We start from the raw sequence: 17656 nt of genomic DNA, 5'->3' as shown, positions 1-17656 counted from the left end.
CAATGCATGAAAAACGTTGTGTGTGGGTAGGAAAGGCTGTACACCAACTGTTACCAAGGTTACCGCTGCTTGCTGAAATTATAGGCAATAATTTTTTTTGTTTGTTTTTGTGTATTTTCTGGCATTTCAGAAATACAAGGTAAGCAATAAACCTGAGAACTTTTATTGAAAACTAGAACAGAAAACTGTTGTGGTATTATTTTAATATACCGGAGTCCATTCAACTGTCTGCTGAGAAATAACTGGCATATACATAATATTTAGGGAAAGTGCTATGGATTATTTTACACCAGTGTCGTTTCACCAAAAAACGTGATGCCGATGGCTCCCTCTTGTCAAGGGTTTCAAAGGCTCACCCTAAACGTTCACGTGCATTTTCCCAGCGGAGGAAAGATGGTTGTTCTTCATCAGAGTCTGGGGCCCAAGAACGTAGGCTCCGTCTCCTCCTGCAGGAGCCAAGCTGATGATGCTCGCAGGGATCTGATACTGGGAGCCCCTGAATGCAGCCAACCCGGCGCGCACCGGTGGGGGCGTCTGCGCCGGCGGAGCGGCTCCCGGGTAGGACGCTGGGAGCCATGCTCCAGGCAGCCGCTGCGCAGGCGCACTGGGCCCCGACTGCCCGCCGCCGCGCTACGTGGGAGCTTGGCCGCGCGGTGCCGGGACCCGGCTGCAGCGGTGGGAAGGCGGGGGCGTGCCGGCCCAGTTAGGAGAGGGTGAGCGGGTGGCTGTCCCGGGCTTGGGGAGCTGGGCGAGCCGGGAAGCGCGAGTTCCGCCCGCGGCCACCCTGTCGCGCGCGGTGCTCTCTGCAGCCCCGGAGTCGTGCTCAGACAAAGGCTGGGAGGCTAGGGCCGGACGGGTCCCGCTCTGTGGGGAGGACTTAGCCTCTCATTTGGGGAGGAGGAAGCGGGGTCTGGCGGTTTCGCGGTTTGCTACAGCCGACTAGTGAAAGAGCTGAGATTCCAAATCCCCGGCTACTTTACACATAATTACTGCCCCAAGCAAAGAGTTGGGTTGTATTCGTCTCTTTGTGCTTCCTGACACCTGCGCGGTGCTTTGAACTTTGTGGGCTGTGTCTGCCCACTGCCTCCGTGTATCTTTTGGAAACATTTTACAGTGATCCATATACGTTCTAGCGTTCTGCCCTATGACTGAGCCTCCTTGGTCCTTTGCTGATTCTATTGTCTTCTGCCCAGCATCTGCAGGGGCTGCTGAGAGTAAATACTTGGCGCCTCCAGCTGCTGGCCGAGGAGACAGATGGAGCTCAAGTTGGGAGATGCGCCCTGAGAGCCGATGACAGACACAAGTCCAGATCTCGGATTTTGATACTGTATGTTCCCTGGGTTCCTGAGAGAGGACATTGAGGAGTAGGAGTCGGCGATTAAGGAGATCAGTACAATTGGGAAGCCTCCTGTCAGAGCTTCCAGCAATTTCCTCATCAGAGGTGGACAAGCCCTATGGGCTAAGACAGAGGGTCCTCAGAAAGGAGTGCGGACGCCGTCATGCTGCAGCAGCTCCTGATCACCCTGCCCACCGAGGCCAGCACCTGGGTGAAGTTGCGTCATCCAAAGATGGCCACGGAGCGGGTGGCCCTGTGGGAGGATGTGACTAAAATGTTTAAAGCAGAAGGTGAGAATAAACTGCTGGGTAGGAGGGAGGAAAAGCAGCCCCTCTAGTGTGCGAAGGAATGAGTCACTTGAGCGGAAGCATCTCTTAGGGAGACGAGTGGGTGGAAGGTTTCCGGAGTTCTTGAGTGTGGCTCCTAGTCTGGGGTTTTCCTAAGTAGTAGTGGTCAGTTCAGCCTAGGACCAGTATTTCAGTGTCATGGTTATGTATATTATTTATTTTCATCTTTCCCATGGCCATGTGGGGCAGGATGGACTTAACCTGATTTTTCTTATTCTAACAGTGGGGAAATGTAAATCAAATGGGAGGAATGCCCAGGGTCACACAGGAACTTGGTGGCTAGGTCAGAAGGAGAAGCAGCAGGGGAAGTACCAGGTGAGCCTGGAGTAACTTGTGCTAGAAAGCAAGGAAGAGCTTAAAGACTAATGGATATGTGTCAAAAGAGGCCAGGTTTAAGGGTCTCTCACTCGACAGCTTTAGGAAAGCTTAAGTATCCAAACTGATGGTAACACCTTGAATAAGTAAAATTCCACATGATCACCTGGACACTTAAAATAGAGAAAGACGGGGGGGAAATTCATTTGCAAACATTGGAGGTAATTAATACACTGATTCCTTACTCTGAAAAACAGGTTATTATGGGAATGAATGTGCATTTACCTTGCCTTTTAGATCCTCTTCAGTTGGTGAGGGAAAGCTTTTTACAGAAAATGCCTGCCAATAATGAAGGTAGAATGAGGCCAGGTGTGGTGGCTCATGCCTGTAATCCCAGCAATTTGGGAAGCCGAGGTGGGCGGATTGCTTGAGACCAGGAGTTTGAGGCCAGGAGTTTGAGACCTGGCCAACATGATGAAACCCCATCTGTACTAAAAATACAAAAATTAGCTGGGCGTGGTGGCACATGCCTGGAATCCCAGCTACTCGGGAGGCTGAGGCACGAGAATCGCTTGAACCAGGAAAGCGGAGGTTTCAATGAGCTGAGATGGCGCCACTGCACTCCAGGCTGGGTGTTAGAGCAAGACCTTGTCTCAAAAATAAATAAATAAATAAATAAATGTAGAAAGAATGATAGAATCTTTTACCGTAAATAAAATAATTGAAAGGTTAATGGGGAACAGATACTCACATGATATCAAAGTATTATCCCCTGAAATTACATACTAAATGGCAAGGAATGAACATAATTTTCCAGTGGTGAGGTGTGGTGGTCACAGTTTTAATAAAATGTCTCAGTAATGGGATAGCCGGACACTTTATACTTTGCGGATACTGTAATATAAAGCACCTAGTACCACCTACAAGGTATTCCTACCAAAAATGTTGAACGTGATCCTAAATTAAGTTTAAAGACTGAACTGCTGGTTTACAGAAAATACAGGGGATGGAGAAATAAGATAAACCCCACATTGAGGATACAGTCAGACCGTTCTTGTATCTTAAAAAGACAACATCATGAAGAAAGGGGAAGTACTTATTCTAGAATAAAAGAGACTAGAGGTAACAACCACTTTGAATGTGCGAGCCTTGATTAACTCCTGGTTTGGAAAAAATCCAGAATAAAAGTTGAGGAAACAGTTGAGGAAATCTAAATATGGACTGAATATTTAGATGATACTATGGAATTATTGTTAATTTTCATAGATTTAATAAATAGTATTGTGGTTATACAAGAGAAGATCCTTATTTGATATATTTAGGGATAAAGTATTATGATGCAGACAACTTTGAAGTGCTTCAGAAAAAATGTAGATAGGTAAAGCAGATATGATAAATATTAACAATTATTGAATCTAGAGGTGGATGTATGGATGTTCAATATTCATGATAAAAAGTTGGAATAAAATACAAAGACAGTTATTCGTGTCCCTTAATTCCTAGTGCTTTTTTTTTTTTTTTTTTCTGTCACCCAGGCCAGAGTCCAATGGTGCGATCTTGGCTTATTGCAACCTCCACCTCCCGGGTTCAAGCGATTCTCATGCCTCAGCCTCCCAAGTAGCTGGGATTACAGGTGTGCACCACGACACCCAGCTAAGTTTTTTGTATTTTGTAGAGACGGGGTTTCACCATGTTGGCCAGGCTGGTCTTGAACTCCTGATCTCAAGTGATCTGCCCGCCTCGCCCGGCCTCTAGTGCACATATATATGTGTGTGTGTGTATATATATGTATATATATACACACATATATATGTATATATATATATACACATATATATATATATATATTTTTTTGAGACAGAGTCCTGCTCTGTCACCCAGGGTGGAGTACAGTGGCGCGATCTTGGCTCACTGCAACCTCTGCCTCCCGGGTTCAAGCAATTCTCGTGCCTCAGCCTCCCAAGTAGCTGGGATTACAGGCGCCTGCCACCACACCCAGCTAATTTTTGTATTTTTAGTAGAGACAGTGTTTTACTATCTTGGCCAGGCTGATCTCGAACTCCTGACCTCGTGATCCACCCACCTCAGCCTCCCAAAGTGCTGGGATTACAGGCTTGAGCCACCGGGCCCGGCCTGTGGTGCATATTTTTAATACCTCAAATTCAGCCAGTATTACTTAAATTCTAGAAAGCTGGCAGTGTGTTATGTGTAGCACTTTAGCAGATGGAGAAAAATGAGCAAGATACAGTTTTTATCCATACCCTCATTAATACTCAATTGAGAGAGATAATTATACAAATAAAGTAAAAAGCAGCCTGAGATAGATACTAGAATAGATATAAAAACCAAGCTTTTGGGAAGCATAGGAGAGAATAAACTTTCTTCTCATTAGGGGTGTCTGGGAAAACTTTACTTCAACTGGGCCTGAAGGATATCTCAGTTTTTCACCAAATAGGATTTGGGTGGGGTACTATCCAGATGTGTTCAAAGAATGGTACTAGGATTGTGTGGGTAGGTGTCCAGTGGATGAAGGATAATGTTTAGAGGAGATAATACTTGGAGAAGCCATGGACTGGTTGTGGAGGATCTTGAAATCTATGTTGATTAGTTGGGTGTGGTGTCACACGCCTGTAATCCCAGCTACTCGGGAGGCTGAGGCACGAGAATTTCTTGAACCTGGGAGGTGGAAGTTGCAGTGAGCCAAGATTATGCTACTGCCCTCCAACCTGGGTGACAGAGCAAGACTCTATCTCAAAATAATAATAATAATTAAAAAATAACAAAAAAGAAATCTATATTGAAGTGTTTGCATTTTTCTTTCTTGTCAGTGGGGAAGCCTTTGAGGATTTTTGAACAAGAGATTGGCCTGAGAGATCTCTAAGACCATTGGGAAATATTAATGGTGAAAGCAGCTTGCAGCAGGTCCTCCTTATTAAGGAGGCTTTGAGCTGCTCTTGAGTCCCTCTAAATGTCCGTGTTTGTGAACGTTTTTGGGGAGAAGCCACAATGAGTGGGTCTGTAGGCAGTTTCTCTGTTTGGGTGATTTGGGGAGATGCAAACCTCATGGCTCTTTTCCTTCCCCAGCTCTGCTGTCTCAGGATGCTGATGAGACCCAGGGAGAAAGTTTAGAGAGTAGAGTGACCCTTGGATCCCTGACAGCAGAATCCCAGGTGGGTTGGAGTTTCTGGTCACTTTCTTGACATTGTTTCTCAGATTTTAAGAGTGTAGGAGTTTGATTTTCTTTGACTCAACTTCCTGGATTGGCTTTTCTTTTTTTTCTTTTTTTTTTTTGAGATGGAGTCTCACTCTGTCACCCAGGCTGGAGTGCAGTGGCGCGATCTCGGCTCACTGCAAGCTCCGCCTCCTGGGTTCACGCCATTCTCCTGCCTCAGCCTCCCAAGTAGCTGGGACTTACAGGTGCCTGCCACCACGCCTGGCTAATTTTTTGTGTTTTTAGTAGAGACGGAGTTTCACCGTGTTAGGCAGACGATCTCAATCTCCTGACCTCGTGATCCGCCCACCTAGGCCTCCCAAAGTGCTGGGATTACAGGCGTGAGCCACCACGCCCGGTCGATTGGCTTTTCTTTGCCTGTTCTTCCTCAGAAAACCAGGCCACATCAGTTGATTTCATAGGTAATCTCCCCACCAGTAGTAACCCTCCACAGGAAACCTCTTGTTTTTGCAAACCTCTAGCCATTTATCCAATAAATATATTGTGCTGAGGCCGCATGTGTGTGTGAGAGAGAAAAAGAGAGGAGAAGAAGTAATGTAATGTAGTCCTTGCCCATGAAATTCACATATCATCTGGGAGAAAGACAAACATGAGTCATTTTAAGCAACATGTAAAAGTCAACAGAATCAGTTTCTGATATTCTTGGAGATGTATACACTTCATTGATGACCTTTAAGTGAGGATTTTTGGTCAAGTCCTAGAGCAGAACTGTAACTGAAAAAAGAAATGAGTAGAGAAGATACTGGCAGGTCATGAAGAGCATGAGCTAAATAGGCTAAGCAGAAAAGGAAGGAAAACTTCTAATAGCAGTTTAACAGTGTGCCGTGTGTCCTAAATGAAGTAGTCAGAAAACTGATAGCATTGGCAAAGCTCTGCACTACCAAACCCCAGAGGCATAGGGAAACTCAAGAAAATTAGAGAGGAGTCAGAGAAACAGAAGAGGGTATTATTAGAGAACAGAAGAGTTTTAAAGTGGAGTGATCTTGGCTCCCAAAATCACATGGTTTAATCATGTGTTTAAATCATAGGGTTTAATCCTATGTCTTTAACTTTTCTCAAATTCAGCTTTCTCATAGGTTAAATGTGGATGCTAACATCAGCCTAATAGGCCTGAAATGCATTTCAGAATTATTTACAATACAAAAGCATTAAAATATTTTCTATACTTAGGGGATTTGTTGTTATTTCAGCCTTCCAGCTTCTGAATTCTCTTAGCTTTTGGGAGGTTTTTATTTGTTTGTTTGTTTGTTTCTTTTAATTATACTTGAAGTTCTGGGATACATGTGCAGAATGTGCGGGTTTGTTACATAGGTATACATGTGCCATGGTGATTTGCTGCACCCATCAACCCGTCATCTACATTAGGTATTTCTCCTAATGCTATCTCTCCCCTAGCCCCCATCCCCTGACAGGTCCTGGTGTGTGATGTCCCCCTCCCTGTGTCCATGTGATCTCACTGTACAACTCCCACTTATGAGTGCAAACATGAGGTGTTTTGTTTTCTGTTCCTGTGTTAGTTTGCTAAGAATGATGGTTTCCAGCTTCATCCATGTCCCTGCAAAGGACATGAACTCATCCCTTTTTATGGCTGCATAGTATTCCATGGTGTATATATGCCACATTTTCTTTATCCAGTCTATCATTGATGGGCATTTGGGTTGGTTCCAAGTCTTTGCTATTGTGAACAGTGCTGCAATAAACATATGTGTGCCTGTGTCTTTATAGTAGAATGATTTATAATCCTTTGGGTATATACCCAGTAGTGGGATTGCTGGGTCAAATGGTATTGCTGGTTCTAGATCCATGAGGAATTGCCACACTCTCTTCCACAATGGTTGAACTAATTTACACTCCCACCAACAGTGTAACAGCGTTCCTATTTCTCCACAGCCTCCCCAGCATCTGTTGTTCCCTGACTTTTTAATGATCGCCATTCTAACTGGCATGAGATCGTATCTCATCATGGTTTTGATTTGCATTTCTCTAATGGAGTATTTTTAAAAAATAATTGTCAAATGGTTATTTATTTTTTGTAGATCATACATAATAGACACTTATACTTCTTACCCCAGAATGTCTATCTCTGTCCAGATATCTTCATTACTAGGCAGAATTCATGTTCCCTCCAAAAATGTGCTGTTCTCTCATACTTTTATTAGTAATAGAAAAACCTAGGTAGGGTTATTTTACCCATGCTAAAGTATTCTCATTTTAACCAATTCTTTCAGCCCAACAAAAGTCCCTGTCTTCTCTTGTGGCCTTAGCCCCTTCTGAACTCCCCACTTCCCCAGATACTCCTGAACTTTATTGTCTTTAATCAAAATTACTGTACACTGTAGTGTGACCTTCTTTAATATTTCATGAACATTTTCCCTTCAGCCAGATTGTAAGTTGCAGAGGTAACTTACATGTTTTATGCATTGTTTTATAACCTCCATTTTATGTAATCTATAATCATTAGAATAAATTAAATGATTAGCAAGAGAGTATCCAGGAAAACTTGACTAGAATCTCTTAGCATCCAGACAAGGTCAGAACAACTTCCCGAAGTCTGGCTGAAAAGGAACGTATTTGATATTCTAGGAACTGTTAACCTTCAAGGACGTATCTGTGGACTTCACTCAGGAGGAGTGGGGGCAGCTGGCCCCTGCTCACCGGAATCTGTACCGGGAGGTGATGCTGGAGAACTATGGGAACCTGGTCTCAGTGGGTAAGGATGGGCTTCTCTTGAAAATAGAATGTACCTATTGGATGAAAACCTTTGTTTCTAAATTAAGAGCTTTGTTTGGGCTTTGGGTTCTGTATTAGAGGTTTTGTGTTTCCTTCTGAACACCCAGTCAGGATTGCTATGCTCTTTTCTGCTCTGTTCTTTCTACTCTACTCTGCTTTCTTTAGAAGGCCCGAATACCAAAGAACCATATTTAAATTCTTGGGATGGCTCTGTGACCTCAGCACATACAGTCTTTTCTTCCCCGTAAGCAGGATATCAGCTTTCCAAGCCTGGCGTGATTTCCCAGCTGGAGAAAGGAGAAGAACCATGGCTGATGGAGAGAGATATTTCAGGAGTTCCAAGTTCAGGTAAGTGCAAGGCAGGTGGGGCCTTTGTGATGTTAGCCAGAGAATTCCCCTCAAGGCCTTCTCCAAGCTGTGGGGAAGACTGAGGCCATGTGGATGGTACATTCAAGAAAGTTGATTCTGTTATCTCTGTCACCCTTTTCCCACACTTGCATCTTCTCATTAGTCTCTCTGGAATCAGAGGAAAAGAGATGCCTTTCTCATCAGGGTTAACCTTCTTCATCATTTCTTTTGTTCTGACTTTCATGATTTTTACCTCTTTCTCCAATATTCTAAGCCTTCCTCTGATCATAGTTTCTTTCCCATGTACATTTAGATTTACACAGGTCTCTCCTCATTAAACAGAGTCCACTTCACTGGACTCTCATGTCATTTTACCGTCAGTTTCACTGTCTCTCAATGATTTCATTTTCAATATTTTTCTAATCCTTATTTTGTGATCACAGTTTCAATTGTAACTCTCTCATTTTAACTTGTGTAATTTAACTTTTCATGCCAGAAAATGTATGGCTCTTTGAGAAATCAACCACAGAATTCGTTCTTAGCAGATCCAGTGGCTTTTAACAGTCTTCTTTAACATTGAAGTACAGTAATAATGACAGGTATTTACCTGGGTTCTCTGTGAATGATAGCCGGGTTCTCTGTAAGTCCCACATTACCTCTGTCTTACACATGAGGAAAAGGAGGCTGATTAAGAAATGTATACAGGACAGTTAGCTACTACTTGGTGAACTCAATATCTTAACTCTAATCATTCTGACACCACAATTTGTGTGTTCTTACGGCACTATTTTACATGGCTGCATTAGATTATACATGCAGACCTTGCCACCTTAATATTCTTTCCTCTATCAACTAGTTTAATAATTTTTGCTTCCTCTGTTTCTCTTATTGCTTTTTCAGTGTTTCTCATCAGTGTCTTTTTTAATGCAGATGCATGATTTCTGCCTAGGTCAGGATAGGCTAAACTACTATAATAAATTGACTCCAAAATTTCACAACAGATTTTGAGCTATAAGTTATCTCAAACAGAATATGAACTTATTCCTTGATCATATACTGATCTGGATAATTTTTTTTTTTTTTCTTTTTTGAGACAGAGTCTTGCTCTGTCACCCAGGCTGGAGTGCCATGGTGCAGTCTCGGCTCATTGCAACCTCCACCTCCTGGGTTCAAGCAATTCTCCTACCTCAGCCTCCTAAGTAGCTGGGGTTACAGGTGTGAGCCACTGTACCTGGCTAATCATTTTTGTATTTTTAGTAGAGACAGGGTTTTGCTATGTTGGCCAGGCTGGTCTCGAACTCTTGACCTCTAGTGATCTGCCTACCTTGGCCTCCTAAAGTGCTAGGATTACAGTCATGAGCCACTGCACTGGGCCCTGGAGAAATTGTTTAGGTCACTGGACAGTTCCTCTTCATCTGGTGATTCAGAAGGATTCTTCTACCTCGTGGCTCGTCTGTCCACTAGGGTTTCCTCATCATCTGCATTTAGCCAGCATAGAATAAGCGAGGAGTTAGAATAGAATAAGCAAAGGAGCTCATTTGGGAGGTTTTTATGGGCCAGTCTAAGGTGGTTCACATCACTTTCACTTTCATTCTCTTAACAGGAGAGACCTTTGTGACTTCACTCGATCTAATTCAAGGGAGATTGGGAAATATAATCTATTCGTATGTCCAAAATCAGGGCGAACAGAGTTTAGGGAATAACCAGCAGACTACCACAATTTCTGAGGAATCTCTGTCTTTTTTACACTGCTGCACTATTTCTGTACAAACTCCCACAGATGTTTTGTGATGGTTTCAAATATTCCTTCCATGCCCATATTCTCCATATTTTCATCTTTGTTTTATACATCCATATGAACCCTATTCTTATGTATCTCTGGCATTTACAACATCTCCACATAGAAGCACTGTACTTCAAACCCAGTACATCCAAAAACAGAAGCCATATCATCTAAACAAGTTTCTCATCCTAACCTCCTCTGTTCTTTCAGTTTCTAGAAATCATGGTATCAGCAAGAACATTAAGCATGTTTTCTACTCTGTTTTTCCCTGGTTCCCCACAGCTTCTTCCTTAATATTACCTGTTAGATCCACTTCTACTGTTCATCTGTGTTGAGGCAACACTAAGGCACGTTTCCATCATTTTATGCCTGAGTTACTCAACCTTCTAGTTGCGTTTGCTGATGTCTTATTTTCTTTTTCTGAATCTTCTTGAATGTTACTGCCAGGTTTGACCACTTGAAATACAACATTTATCTTGTTTTTACCTTAAAAAGAAAAATTAAACATCTCCGTATTCCCTGTAATCAGTAATCTAAACATCTCTGCTTGCTTTTTAAGCTGACTCCAAAATTTATTCAGCTATTTCTGAGCATTTTTTATGTGTTGTTACTAAAGTGAAGTTAGAAATACTAAGGAATAAGATTTTTTTGTGAACAGGAAGTATTGGTGCTTTAGGTTGGCAAAGTCCAAAATGGATGGATAGGAATAGTAAGGGTAAATATCAGAGAAACTCCTTCATCCAAAAATTTTATGCCAGGTATACAATAAATAAAATATATATTCTCTATCCTTAAAGATGTTACAGAGTAATTAACATTTTATCACAAATTGAAAAGCCATTTTCTACCTCTTATATTGGCAGAAATTTGAAGGTTGATCAAATCCAGTGAGTATGCAGGGAAAGGCACCCGTATTTGCTGAGTGTGCACGCATCCACAACCCATCAATTTCTCTAGTAAAGCCAATGAAATACTGACAGCAGTATACAAGCATTTGTGTATAACGATGTACTATGGTGTAATTTTATAACAGTGAAAAATTGGAGACAAGTGAAATGTTTTTCAGTAGGGACAAGTCAAATTATGTTATGTTCATGCGGTAGAATGCAATGCAGTTGTAGAAAAAATAAGATAGCCTAGCTGGGTGGCTTACACTGTCTTCCCAGCAACTCAGAAGGCTGAGGCAGGAGAATTACTTGAGTCAAGGAGTTGGAGACCAGCCGAAGCAACATAGCATGATCCCATCTCTAAAATATAATAATAATTTAAATTTTTTAAAAATAAAGAATGAGATAAAACTTAATGTACAGATATAAAAAGAGGCCCATAAAGATATAGACTTAAGACCAGGTGTGGTGGCTCACACCTATAATCTCAGCACTTTGGGAGGCCGAGGCAGGCAGATCACTTGAGGTCAGGAGTTTGAGACCAGCCTGGCCAACATAGCAAAACCCCATTTCTACTAAAAATATACAAAAAATTAGTGGCTGGGCATGGTGGCTCAAGCCTGTAATCCCAGCACTTTGGAAGGCTGAGGTGGTCGGATCGCAAGGTCAAGAGATCGAGACCATCCTGGCCAACATGGTGAAACCCCGTCTTTACTAAAAATACAAAAATTAGCTAGGCGTGTTGGCGCATGCCTGTAGTCTCAGCTACTCGGGAAGCTGAGGCAGAGAATCACTTGAACCCAGGAGGCAGAGGTTGTAGTGAGCAGAGATTGCACCACTGCATTCCAGCTTAGCAACAGAGTGAGACTTTGTCTCAAAAAAAAAAAAAAAATTAGCCAGGTGTGGTGGCGCATGCCTGTAATCCTAGCTACTCAGGCGGCTGAGGCAGGAGAATTGCTTGAATCTGGGAGGCAGAGGTTGCAGTGAGTCAAGATCGCCCCACTCCACTCCAGCCTGGGTGACACAGCAAGACCCCATCACAAAAAAAAAAAAAAAAAAAGACTTAAAACAGATGTAGATATGTATACCATGATCTTTTTTTTTTTTTTAACAGCTGTATATTTAAGACCATAGATGTACAAATGCATACATTCACATATACATTTTGGTGGGAAATGTATGAATGGAGACATTTCAGAATCCTCAGCAACTGGAGGGAATTTTATCCTAGTTAGGGAGATGCTATTCTTTGTTAAAAGTCAGTGCATTCCTACATTATTCAGTGTTTTATTTTAGTGTTTAAAAGTATTTGAGATACCTTTTAAAATACTTTTATTTGTAAATAAAGAAAATGTTGTCATAGAAATATGGGCTTGAGAAGATACGATGTTAGAATCCTATCTTCCACCCAGGCATCGTGGCTTACACCTGTAATCCTAGCACTTTGGGAGGCCAAGGCAGGTGGATTGCTTGAGCTCAGGAGTTTGAGACCAGCCTGGGCAACATGGTAAAACCCCATCTCTACAAAAAATACAAAAATTAGCCAGGTATGGTGGCATGTGCCTGAAGTTCTAGCTACTTGGGGGACTGAGGTGAGAGGATTGCTTGAGCCTGGTAGGTCAAGGCTGCAGTGACCCATGATCACGCCACTGCACTCCAGTCTGGGTGACGGAGTGAGAGACCCTGTCAAAAGAAATTCTATTTTCCTTGATCTTATCTTCTGATATTTGCTCTTATTGTCTTATTAGTTTATTTTATCTTGCAGTTCACATGGATGAGCTCCTCCTAATTTCCTAAAATCATTTTACATTTTTCTTTGAGGCAGAGTCTTGCTCTCTTGCCTAGGCTGGAGTGCAGTGGTGTGATTACAGGCTGAGATGTGAAGTGATCCTCCCAATTCAGCCTCCCAAGTAGCTGGGACTACAGGCACACACCACCATGTCTGGCTTTTTGGTTTGTTTGTTTTTTGTTTTGTTTTTTGTTTTTGTAGAGACAGGGTCTCTTTATGTTGCCCAGGCTGGTCTCGAACTCCTGGGCTCAAGCAATCCTCAGCCTCAAGCAATCCTCAGCCTCAGCCTCCTAAAGTGCTGGGATGATAGGCATGAGCCACCACACCTGGTCTACCTTACATACTTCTAACAGCTTCTTTTCTCTACTTCTTCACTTGTATTCATATCAGCTCTCTAGGTGGCAGAATCACATTTGAGGACAATCCAAAACTCCTGTACCTGGTATATGTATTTTGTCCTCCCATTCTCACTGTGGCAATTAATTTTTTAAAGTGCAGGGAATATGGGTCATTTTATTTTTTATTTCTTTCAGACTTGGAGAGCAAAACAAAAACCAAAGAGTCAGCCTTACAGAATGGTATTTCGTGGGAAGAATTACATTGTGGCCTAATCATGGAAGGATCTACAAAAGGAAGCACCATGTATTCCACCTGGGGAAGAATCTCCAAATGTAATAAGCTAGAAAGCCAACAAGAGAACCAAAGAATGGGTGAGGGGCAAATCCCCTTGATGTGCAAGAAAACATTCACTCAGGAGAGAGGCCAAGAATCTAATAGATTTGAGAAAAGAATTAATGTGAAGTCAGAAGTTATGCCAGGACCAATAGGTCTTCCAAGAAAAAGAGATCATAAATATGACACATCTGGAAAGAGAAGCAGATACAACATAGATTTAGTTAATCATTCAAGGAGTTATACAAAAATGAAGACCTTTGAATGTAATATTTGTGAAAAAATCTTCAAACAGCTTATTCACCTTACTGAACACATGAGAATTCATACTGGGGAGAAACCTTTCAGATGTAAGGAATGTGGAAAAGCCTTTAGCCAAAGTTCATCTCTTATTCCACATCAGAGAATTCATACTGGTGAGAAACCCTATGAATGTAAGGAGTGTGGGAAAACCTTCAGACATCCTTCATCGCTTACTCAACATGTTAGAATTCATACCGGGGAGAAGCCCTATGAATGTAGGGTATGTGAGAAAGCCTTCAGCCAGAGCATTGGACTGATCCAGCATTTGAGAACTCATGTTAGAGAGAAACCTTTTACATGCAAAGACTGTGGAAAAGCATTTTTCCAGATTAGACACCTTAGGCAACATGAGATTATTCATACTGGTGTGAAACCCTATATTTGTAATGTATGTAGTAAAACCTTCAGCCATAGTACATACCTAACTCAACACCAGAGAACTCATACTGGAGAAAGACCATATAAATGTAAGGAATGTGGGAAAGCCTTTAGCCAGAGAATACATCTTTCTATCCATCAGAGAGTCCATACTGGAGTAAAACCTTATGAATGCAGTCATTGTGGGAAAGCCTTTAGGCATGATTCATCCTTTGCTAAACATCAGAGAATTCATTCTGGAGAAAAACCTTATGATTGTAATGAGTGTGGAAAAGCCTTCAGCTGTAGTTCATCCCTTATTAGACACTGCAAAACACATTTAAGAAATACCTTCAGCAATGTTGTGTGAAATATACTAAACATCAAAGAATCTATGTTGGAGCAAAAGATTCTAAATCAGTGGTTCCCTGATTTTCGGATTTCCAAAAACAAACATTTAAAAAAATGGTTTGGCACAATGTTCCCAACTCTTAATTTTGCCATATTAAAAACACAACCACCTATTATCAGCATTGTTTCAGAAAAAAAAGGACATTTTAATATTTTTAAATGTAGGAACAGTTCCCCCTTCCTGTTCTTTTTTTTTTTTTTTTTTTTTTTTTTGAGAGGGAGTCGCTCTGTCACCTGGGCTAGAGTGCAGTGGCTTGATCTCACAGCAACCTCCACCTCCTGGGCTTAAGCAATTCTCCTGCCTTAGCCTCCTGAGTAACTGGGATTACAGGTGCTCACCACCACTCCCAGCTAATTTTTGTATTTTTAGTAGAGACAGGGTTTCACCATGTTGGCCAGGCTGGTCTTGAACTATTCAGGTGATCCGCCCATCTCAGCCTCCCACACTGCTGGGATTACAGGTGTGAGCCACCGTGCCTGCCCCGCCCCCCGGACCCGGACCCTTTTTTAAAAAACAGTTTCACTCTTGCCCAGGCTGGAGTGCAGTGATGTAATCATAGTTCACTGCAGCCTCAAACTCCTGGGCTCAAGCAGTCTTCCTGCCTCAGCCTCCCAAATAGCTAGGCCTACAGATGTGCACCACTATGTCTGGCTAATTTATTATTATTACTATTATTATTGTAGAGAGAGTCTCACTATGTTGCTGGGCTGGTCTCAAACTCCTGGCTCCAAGCAGTTCTCCCACCTCAGTCTCCCAATATGCTGCGATTACAGACATGAGCCACCATGTCTGGCCAGGAACAGCCTTTTTATATTATGTCAGCTTTATGACAGACTCCCACATTTGTCTTTACTTTTCCCAGTTCACTATGTGCCAGTGAAATTTCATGGCATGTTAGTGATCTGTGGATTGACTTTTGAGAAACACTGTTTTAAGTATCCCTTTAATAAATCAGAATAAAATATAGTACAGCCTTTTACTCTAGCCCTTTATGTGGCTAGAAGAGATAGAAATTAAAATGTTGATTCTCATTTCTAGAAGAAAAAATGTTAAAGGGAGTTTTCTAGCATTGATAGATAAGTTACTGTACATGAGATGCTTATTTATATTTTATGGTTTTCTATAGAGCAAGAATTGGCAAACTTTCTGTAAAGGGCCAGATAGTAAATACATTAGGTGTTGTGGGCCGTGTGGTCCCTGTCACAACTATTCAACTTCCCCATTTTAGTACAAAAACAGCCAGAGACAATATATAAACTAGAGTATCTGAGCCTTGGCACTGCCAATATTTTGGACTGGATAATACTTTGCTATAGGAAGCTGCCCTGTGCATCCTTGGATGTTTAGTGGTATCCTTGGCTTCTACCCACAAGATGCCAGCATTCAATGATGATAGCTGCCCCTCCCCCAGTTGTGACAGTCACAAATGTCTCCAGACATTGCCAGGTGTACCTAGAGGCCAAAATTGTCCCTGGTTGAGACCCACTGATGAATGTGTGCAGTAGTGGTTCCCATAAACTGCATTTAAAAAACAGCTGTTACTTTTCATTTGGCTCAAGGGCTGTCATTTTTCTCTCCCCCCACATAGAGTATGTAAAATGATTAGAAATGACTATCATTTAGTATCAGGTTAGTATGTGTATATGCCATAAATTATTTCCTTAGCAATTCCTTTAGTATTTTGTTGCAATAATTCTTTAAACGCTGCATTTGTAATGCTGTCTTGGAGCCTAGGAATTATTTTTGGAGATATTTATGCAGACTTCCCTCTATAATGATCGGTTTTTTATTGTGGTTAATCCATAAATATTTTGAGATATATCTCTAAAAAACGAGCACTCTTTGAAAACATAACCACAGAGCCATTATTATACCTACAAAAATTAACCACAATTCCTTAAAACATAATGATACCTTTCTGAAGAGAGATATATTGAGACTTCATTCTGGGGAGAAACCTTTCAGATAACTTTATTTAACTTTTCCTTTGCCAAGCATACGACATTAGATTTGAAATATGCTTTGTATCAAGTGGAAGTGTCTCTTAAGATAGCCCCTAGAACAACACATGAAGAGGCCCACCAAAGACGACCAGAGAAAGGTGACTGCAGGAGCCATACTCAGGCAGGGAAATCTGGAGAAAAAGCGGAGGAATTGGCTTCACTGTACTTGATGAAATAGATACTCCATCCCTACAGACATAATTGGAAGTAAGTCAACTTCAACTTCTTACTGTTGTATGTGGAGATAGAACAAAAACATGAGTATTGTAAGTGTAAATTAAAGTAAAGCTATAAATCCAGAATATATACCAGTATCTCTAGACTTTTTCATATTACTACATTTACTTAAAAAAAAAAGCTGGCCTCTAACTCTTAAGTCCTGTGTGACTTAGATGGGCAGAAAAAGAGTGGAGTATACACTGTTTCTTTAAATTACTCTACCATGTTTCTATGGTCTTAGATTTCCCAAGAATTTGAATTTCTCCAATTGCTTATTTCCCTGAAAGACATCACTATGACTTTTCTCTGTAGTTCCTGCCTCAGTGATCTCGTACAGGCTTTGGCTTAAAATACCATCTCTGTTTAACAACTGCCAGATTCGCATCTCCAGCCCAGACCTCCCGAACTCCAGCCTTGTTCTAACCTTTGGGCCGTTTCACTAGCTGTTGCAGATGCCCTATACCCTTACCTTCTCATCTTTGCTCAGTTGTTGCCTTCTTACTGAAGCCTTTCCTGTCTATACTATTTAATCCTGCAGCTGTCTACCTTCCAGATCGAGAAATCCCATACCCCTTTCACCTGCTCTATGTTTTTCATATCACCTATCACCTTCTAACACCCTAGATACTTCACATATTTGTGTTTATTGTTTACTGTTCTTTCCCCCGGCTATAATGTAAGCCCCATGGGGGCAGGGGCCTTTGTTTTGTTCACTGATGTATCACAAGTACCTAAAACAGTGCCTGGCACGCAGAAGGGACTCAGTAAATATGTATTGAATGCTTTTGATTTGAACTGAATTGAACTATGTATCCATGATGAAAGTAAAGAAATGTAATCCATATACTTTCCTACCTACATTTTATATGTGAGGAAATATTTTTTGTTTCCTTTTTCTTTTCTGTGCAAGTGGACCAATATTT

The 17656-nt window shown here is 41.7% G+C and overlaps 1 protein-coding gene across 3 annotated transcripts; it reads left to right on the top strand.

Annotated features, from left to right (window-relative positions):
• The first annotated feature begins 598 nt into the window (after positions 1-598).
• ZFP69B (ZFP69 zinc finger protein B) lies at positions 599-16905 on the top strand. Of its 3 annotated transcripts, none has more exons than XM_024238176.3 (6): positions 599-713; positions 1194-1626; positions 5083-5168; positions 7814-7940; positions 8210-8308; positions 13301-16905. In XM_024238176.3, exons 2-6 carry the CDS (start codon positions 1500-1502, stop codon positions 14467-14469), a joined length of 1608 nt encoding a protein of 535 aa, XP_024093944.2. In that variant the 5' UTR covers positions 599-713; positions 1194-1499; the 3' UTR covers positions 14470-16905. The 3 variants fall into 3 exon arrangements, with proteins under 3 accessions (XP_024093944.2, XP_009250208.2, XP_024093946.1); XM_009251933.3 differs by having other exon boundaries at positions 602-713; positions 8213-8308; XM_024238178.2 differs by lacking the exons at positions 599-713; positions 5083-5168 and having other exon boundaries at positions 1537-1626.
• Positions 16906-17656: the final 751 nt, after the last annotated feature.

This window comes from Pongo abelii, chromosome 1, assembly GCF_028885655.2.
Source record: "Pongo abelii isolate AG06213 chromosome 1, NHGRI_mPonAbe1-v2.0_pri, whole genome shotgun sequence".
Classification (NCBI taxonomy): Eukaryota; Metazoa; Chordata; class Mammalia; order Primates; family Hominidae; genus Pongo; species Pongo abelii.
This window is presented reverse-complemented; position numbering and strand designations above follow the sequence as displayed.

Excerpts from the sequence above, each read along its gene's own strand:
- ZFP69B (XM_024238176.3), top strand. The coding sequence starts at position 1,500 with ATGCTGCAGCAGCTCCTGATCACCCTGCCCACCGAGGCCAGCACCTGG. Across the intron at positions 1,627-5,082 it reads TAAAATGTTTAAAGCAGAAG|CTCTGCTGTCTCAGGATGCT; the intron begins GTGAGAATAAAC and ends TTCCTTCCCCAG. Across the intron at positions 5,169-7,813 it reads CCCTGACAGCAGAATCCCAG|GAACTGTTAACCTTCAAGGA; the intron begins GTGGGTTGGAGT and ends TTGATATTCTAG.